At 39.4% G+C, this 7,500-nt stretch overlaps 1 protein-coding gene across 3 annotated transcripts in view; it reads right to left on the bottom strand.

The window, feature by feature from the left end:
• nos1 (nitric oxide synthase 1 (neuronal)) overlaps positions 1–7,500 on the bottom strand; it is a 53,964-nt gene that overhangs the window by 39,919 nt on the left and 6,545 nt on the right. For all 3 annotated transcript variants that reach the window (XM_076989837.1, XM_076989838.1, XM_076989839.1), the window contains exon 3: positions 5,041–5,167. In XM_076989837.1, coding sequence (XP_076845952.1) covers positions 5,041–5,167 — 127 coding nt within the window. The remainder of the gene's footprint in view (positions 1–5,040; positions 5,168–7,500) is intronic.

The raw sequence follows: 7,500 nt of genomic DNA, 5'->3' as shown, positions 1-7,500 counted from the left end.
ACAGTCTTGAGGTATTATTTTACTTCCTATCATAATGGTCAAGGACGAACATTACATTCTTGCAAACCAAGACAATCAAAGCTATTAAGTAGTCAAATAAATGAGTTCTTTTACTTCCTTCGCGTGTATAGTGCCGATATTGATTTGCCACTTAGGCAGCGACTGTAAATTGTTTCTGGGTGAGTAGATTCGAAGGACTGGAATTGTCCAATTTTTTTTTTCTTTGGATCAAAAGAAAATCAATCTAATAGTCATTACTGTTCCAGAAAACGCTTGCTTTATAAGCCCACGGCCCCTTAGAGTGTGTAAGTGCAGCGTTCTCCAAGGACGTGAATAAAAACGTCAATCGCAGCCCTTTGGTCTCTCCTGTTGTAGAATAGTAGCTGACCTCCTCCTGACCTGCTTCCATACAACAGAACATGTGTCCACAAAGGCCAAAGGTCAATTTTCTGAGCTAAAGAACATTACCAAAAGCAAACTCACTTTGCTATGGATGAAGGAGATAAAAAACAGATGTTAATACTTGTGGACCTTGGTGCAGTCTTCTTAGATGGGTGAGACGGCTCCTCTGTAGTGTTCACCACAAATCAGCAGGTTAGCAGCACATTTTTCCGCTTTGCATATTTAGCATAAGTCTAAATTTTCTTCATAAAAGATACAGTAACCTGCACTGGTGCTACCTCCTTCTGCATTAAACACACAAAAGACCACGCTGATCTGAATACAATCCTCACAAACCACGTGGCATATGCTTCAAATATAAACTCTTGGAGCAGTTCATAGACCACAACTACCTTTGCAGACCTACTCAGTTTGTCTATTTGCAGACCTACTCAGTCTGCAACCACAGAGGAATTCCAATAAGCTCTAACTTCCATATTGTAGCTGTATAACCCCCCTCAAACTCCACAATTAAGGAACTTCCCTGTAAAGCCCAACAAAACGTGACTTCTAGAAGACCACAGAGACGTTGCTCTGCACACGCTCTGCAGATGCAACTCATGCAGACGCTCAAGTGGATTCCACTCTGGTGTGATGAAATTGTATCTCACATGCTTTTGAACTGGCTTTCAGACAGCACAGCTATTCAGTCACCGCTGAAGTGTAATGGCCTTGTGCCAGGTCTTCACTTATATTCACATGTGAGGGTTTACCACGTCCTGCTCAGTCTGCCTGTCGTCTTAATCAGTGCCTGCTTGGAATTGCCCCACTGAGGGCAAAACCAAACGCAAACTTGTGCTATTTACATTTGTGTGCACTAATCTACTGCACTGTAGGTATGTGGTAATGTGTGACTGCAGTTTCCTTTTAGCAAAAGTTTACTTTACTATCATTTCTAATGAATTGTAGAACCCAGTAAAAAAAGAACTAGTTATTTTACAGTTAGTTAGTAGAAAGCTTGTGAGACTTTCAAAATGTTATACTTCTGATGTATTGAACAAATGAAACATTAAGATGCTAACCCCTTCGAAGCATGACACATCGTGTTACTGTGATTGTTGTTTACTTTAGTGTGCATTCTACAGTGATGAGAAAATAATGACAAAGTAAATACTGTCACCCATCTATACACCATGCAAGATGACAGACAGACAGACAGACAGACAGACAGACAGACAGACCAATCTGTCGATCAAATCTGTCGATCCTTTAGAGGAAATCTGGGTGTTACAGCAGCGCTGAACACACAGGGCACAAACAAAAGAGAAATAATTACACAAATATTCACATACAGAAACATGTGCAGTGACGTTTTCATGGGTCTAATGATGTTTCCGCATACAGCTCTTCAAAGGCAGACACACAATTGTGGTTCACGTCTCCACTGTCAGTGTGCTTCCAATCATCACTATGCCATCAGCACAGTTTATTAACCATCAAATTATTCTAGATTCAGATGTCAACATGGGACACTCTGCAGATGCAAGGAATATCCTGTCATAGCACCCTTTATTATTATTTATTATGATTATTATTATAGCACCCTGCCCCATTAAGGTCACTAGCAATTACATCACGGCTGAGTCATAAATCAAACATATGTGTGCGCCTTCGCTGCGCTGGCACTGCAACATGAATGAAACACCAACGTTGCGTTTGGGTGTCAGGAAGGTCCACTTTGCTCGGTATGCTGTTGCAATATGACAGACCTTCACATAACCTGCCTGCTTCACTGGGACGCTCTGCATCTGCATAGCAGTGTTGCTCATGTATCTGAGTCTCAGCTGAGATGAAACAGAAAATATTGTGTGTATTCTTCTTGCAAAAGCATATTTACAGGTCATAGAGGTCCTGCTCTGACAGATGGGGGGAGAGAGAGAGAGAGAGAGAGAGAGAGAGAGAGAGAGAGAGAGAAAGAGAGAGAAATGTAGCCAGAAGTAGCCATGTTTTCCTAGGTGCAGGGGTTTTGAGGGTAATGTTGACTGAAGATGATACTTCTATTACAGTGTGACAGAGCAGATCATGACTCTTTACACCAAAATCATGGAATATATTTTTGAAAAAGGTAAATCGGTATCATATGACAGCATTTGGTCTGATCACGTCAAAAACTCTCTGACCACCACAATTATAAACATTTATGAGATACATATAAAAATACATCAAAACCATATAGGTATATTAATCATTTTCATAAGAATCACAGTGTCGCACTAACCATTGCACTACACCAATGATACTGCCAAACAATTTACTGGAGGAAAAGGAAAATCTTGAGATAACAGCATTGGTGTTTCAATGGTTCAACCTAAAAAAATCTCTCTTTCTCTATCACGCTATCTTTTCTCTTTCTCTATCACTCTATCTTTCTCTAAATCTCTATTCTCTCTTTCTCTCTATTTCTATGTTTGAGGTCCAATTCTGTCCAATTCTGCTCAGCTGCTAAAGTTCCAGAGGGGTTAATCCCCCAGATATTTGGTATTACTAGAGAGAGAGAGAGAGAGAGAGAGAGAGAGAGAGAGAGAGAGAGAGAGAGAGAGAGAGAGAGAGAGAGAGAGAGAGAGAGAGAAAGAGAGAGAGAGAGACTGTCCTTTTCTGCCCCTGTAGGACACAGCTGCAGTCATTCATGTGTCTCTTAGATCTGCTCCTTCCATCACTTCCCTCCAAGGAGCAAATGCATCACAAGTGGCCAGGTGAGAGAGAGTGAGACCCACCCCCTCATATCACCCCCTCATATCACTCCCTCATATCACCCCCTCATATCATCCCCTCATATCACCCCCCAGTCCCATATCACCCCCCTGCCCCATATCACCCCCCTACCCCTCACCCCCAAACAACACATCCCCTCTCTAATTCCTCTTTGCCACTGAGTTGTGCATTGGGTAGGAGGAGCTAACAGACATTTAGCCAAATCAGAAAGCCATGGACTGTTTCAAAGTTTGTAAACAAAGATGTCCAGCACATGTTGTCAAAGGAAGTGCTATTGATCCACAGATTTGATCCCATTTCTGGACCAGTACATTCAATTAGCAAACGATCATATGTCAAGACATTCTATGTATATCCTTATCTTTGTCTTAGAATAATGGCTCATATACTCATATGGTTATTTTTAATAGGTTCCTTCAAAATAACAGTCTAGACATAACAGCAATTATCTATTCCCTATGCAAACAGACATAATCATGTTACAACTGACAGTTTGTACCATCTGTTCTCAGTTTTTTCAGTTATTGGTCATGCACATTAGCAAATACCCGCGTATATGGAGACCTATTCTGATCTTATGTGTGCTAGGTAGCAACAACCTCTGAGCCCATTTTCGTATGTTGTGTTTGTGTACCTAAGGGTTTATCTGAGATGTAATTCTTCACTTTAGTTTTCAATATACTATAACCACATGGATGTTCATTTAATTGGGAGTAAATGTTATAGCCAGTTAGAGCAAGATGGTGATTAGATTCTAACAGCTAGCATTAGCCTTATTAGCTAGCTTTGCCATTGCTGCATTTATGAATAATAATGAACAAAGTTTCTCATGGGTATTTAACTGTTGATCCCACTTGGGTTGGGATTAACAGAATAAAGTATATGATCCCTATAGAAGTAAAATATCTGGTCAATGAACTGACTGACTAACATTTCAACAAATCATCCCAATATATTACCCTGTGAGTCTATGTGGAGGGATTTCATACGGTGAGTTTGCAAATAAACCAAAAATCTATCATGCAAGTAGCTGAATCACATAGATATTTAGACCTAATCCCATTTCTTTTTACTGTAGTTATAGTCATCAGCCATCTGCTAATGATTTTTTATTGCTTGTTAAACTATTTTTTATATTTTTATTAACAAAGAAAATAAGATTTGTGTGATTGGTTGTTTGCCCAGCCACCTTTCTAGGGCCTAGCAAAGAATTTCTCAGAACACTCTGGATACCTTAGACACATGGATGGCTGTAAAATAGTCATTTCTATCATATCTGTGTCTCAACTTGTATTGGTCAGTATTTTAAGGCCATAGCCAAGAGAATATCTAAATACACATACCCACAAGCATGCACACATGTGCAGATCTTGCTATAGCTATTCTGGTATGTTGCAATGCCTTCTTACGGAAAGTACTCTTACAAATAAATTACTAGATTCTGGCAATGTGTTCAAGAGTGTTAATAAGACAAGACTAAGTATGTGGTGGCCTCCATGAATGTATGTTAAACAGCATGTGCGTTCAGGTCTGGCATGTGTTGCACTGCTAAGGGCAGAATCATACACTGTATACAGCTGCATAAAAAATAGTTTTCAAGCTACAAGGATTTTTTAACATATTCTCTTGAAGGCCTGGAAGTTTGAAAATCTGAAAATATATATAGAATTAATTTAGTTCCCGTAATGCCCGTATAAAATGGTAAACTGAAATTATTTTACAGTAAACGGGAAGATTTCGGAAAGATATTCAGACTCTCATTCCTCATTCGTATAGTACACATCTTGTTTACGGCTTTCAATGTAGCTTCAGTGATAAACCTTAACAACAATTACAATTACACCATGAAGCTGTAGTTTAGGAGGCAAAGATGTTAGTTTGTTTTACCTTGTCACTCTCTGAGTACGGGTTGTTCAGCACTGTAGGTATACAGTCCTTTCGCCACAGGTCATCGAACACTCTGTCATTATGGGATGCCAGCTGGGTGTTACCATCTCCTCCCACACCGAGGGCTCTGGAAGTCACAAACACTTCAGCTCACCACGCAGTGGCCTTGAGAAGGTGCACACGAAGACATGTACACACAAGCACATACACACACATTAAGGAGGACGTGTGCACACACACACACACACACACACACACACACACACACACACATTAAGGAGGACATGTGCACACACACACACACACAGACACACACACACAGACACACACACACACACAGACACACACACACACACACACACAGACACACACACACACACACACACACACACACACACACACACACACACATTAAGGGACTAACACTAAAGCAGTGTTTGGTTTTGGTTAAAACCAGGGCTCACACCTTCAACTTATTAACGTGTTTACATGTCCTCTGGAATTCTATTGAAGTCTTACTGCATTGTGAGCAAAAACAAGAGAAATTCATCTTTTGTTCACATGGTAAGCAAGTGTTACCATACTGTATATCCTCATGTACCAATGTTGGTTTCAAATAAAAACATTTTTTTACATTAAACCAACACAATTATTACAGTTTTTGACGACTGCTAACGTGCATTTGTCCAATCTGTAGTCACATTTTCAAAACTCCAAACACAGTGAACACAACATCAGTTTTCAGTGGCTATACTATTAGTTCAATTTATGTTGTTATGGCACAAAATGCAGTCATTTTACATGTTTTTATAATGATTAAATTTTCTATAGACACAAGGTTATCCAATAACAAAATTCTGGATCGTTTTTGTCTTATTTACAATTGCTTGTACACAGCATGCCAAAAATGAAAACCTAAGGTTCAAAACCTTAAATATTGTATAAAATGCCAAGTTCTGCAAAAACAAAGGCAGCTGAAAAGTTATTACTGTTGTACACATTTTTTGCACATATAGATCAATGAAATAAAATGAAGTACAGTAATGTACCAGGTCAGAGAGGAGCAAATATAACAATTTGTCCTGCAATCTCAAGTGCTGGTTTGGTCCTTCACAAATGCCAGATTGGTCCCTATAACAGTGACCTCCTTCTTTCGTTTTTGAATGAACTCTACCAACAACTGGTTCCAGAAGCAGAAAGGGAACAGGTGGGAGGAAACACGAGGACATTTGTGATGGGACAGTGTAGCATTCTGTCATTCTCATGTCATCACAAACTGGTTTATAGACCATCCAAGAGTGATGTCCCTTTTCCTCCCGCCCATCTCGCCTTTCCTCAACCCCACTAATGAACTTTTTTCAGTCTGGAGGTGGAAGGTGTATGATCATCGGCCCCATGACCAAATGTCCCTCCTGCATGCAATGGATCCCGGCTGCAGAGACATTTCAGCTGAAGACTGCCAGGGGTGAATAAGGCATACCAAGCTTTTCTTTCCCAGGTCCATGGCAAGGGCCAACATCAGATGTGATGAGGATGAAAACATGTGGCCAACTGCTGAAGACCGTTTAGATTAGACCTAACAAGACTGTTTAGTTTTGTATTCTGTTTTTCCTCCTTGTGTGGCTTTTTTTGTATATGTCAAATCAAATCAAATCAAATTTTATTTATATAGCGCTTTTTACAACAGTTGTTGTCACAAAGCAGCTTTACAAGTGCCGAGTCCTAGCCCCCAGTGAGCAAGACAAGGGCGACAGTGGCAAGGAAAAACTCCCTAGTTGTATGTGTATTTTTACACATATGGGACCATGGCTAATTATGTTTACAATTACGATAATTATTTTTTGGGTTAGGCCACAATTTACAGTAATGTCCCTAATACAGTAAAATATACCCTTTACTGCAAAACTGTTACTGACTCCTTTTTTGTCTAATCTACATTCCATATAGTACCTAACAGTAAATATCACTCATTGTGTAGACAGTATGTTGCCAAAAATGCACACATTTGAAAAACAAGCAGATTACAGCAAAAATGAACTGACTAAGAAAACAACAGATGTTACTGTAAAATGTCTGTTGTTTGCTGGGAGAGGGTAAAATATTACATGTAATACTGTTTCTGTATTGCCATCAAATGTTAGTTTTTTACAGTGGTTGTGCAGTGATTGACTATGTTCATCTCGAAAAGAGAATATGTGCTAGTGTTTGTAATAACCAGATTTGCTGTGTTTTAACAAAGTTGTTTGCATTGTGAAATGCAGAGTTGTTATTTAGTTAAGAAAATGTGCTTTTGAACACGATATTAACTATTTGGCTATTTGTGTGAGGTCAATGTGTTGCTGTGTTTAGAGTTTTGACAATGTATCACAAGTATTGGGAAATGCACGTTAGCAGACGTCAAAAACTGTAATCGTTTTGGTGGTTCTTGAACACTATTAGCATAAGGTATGAATATAAACC

This window comes from Brachyhypopomus gauderio, unplaced genomic scaffold (genome assembly GCF_052324685.1).
Source record: "Brachyhypopomus gauderio isolate BG-103 unplaced genomic scaffold, BGAUD_0.2 sc71, whole genome shotgun sequence".
NCBI classification, from domain to species: domain Eukaryota; kingdom Metazoa; phylum Chordata; class Actinopteri; order Gymnotiformes; family Hypopomidae; genus Brachyhypopomus; species Brachyhypopomus gauderio.
Note: the sequence above shows the minus strand (reverse complement) of the source record. Positions and strands in the feature narration are given on the sequence as shown.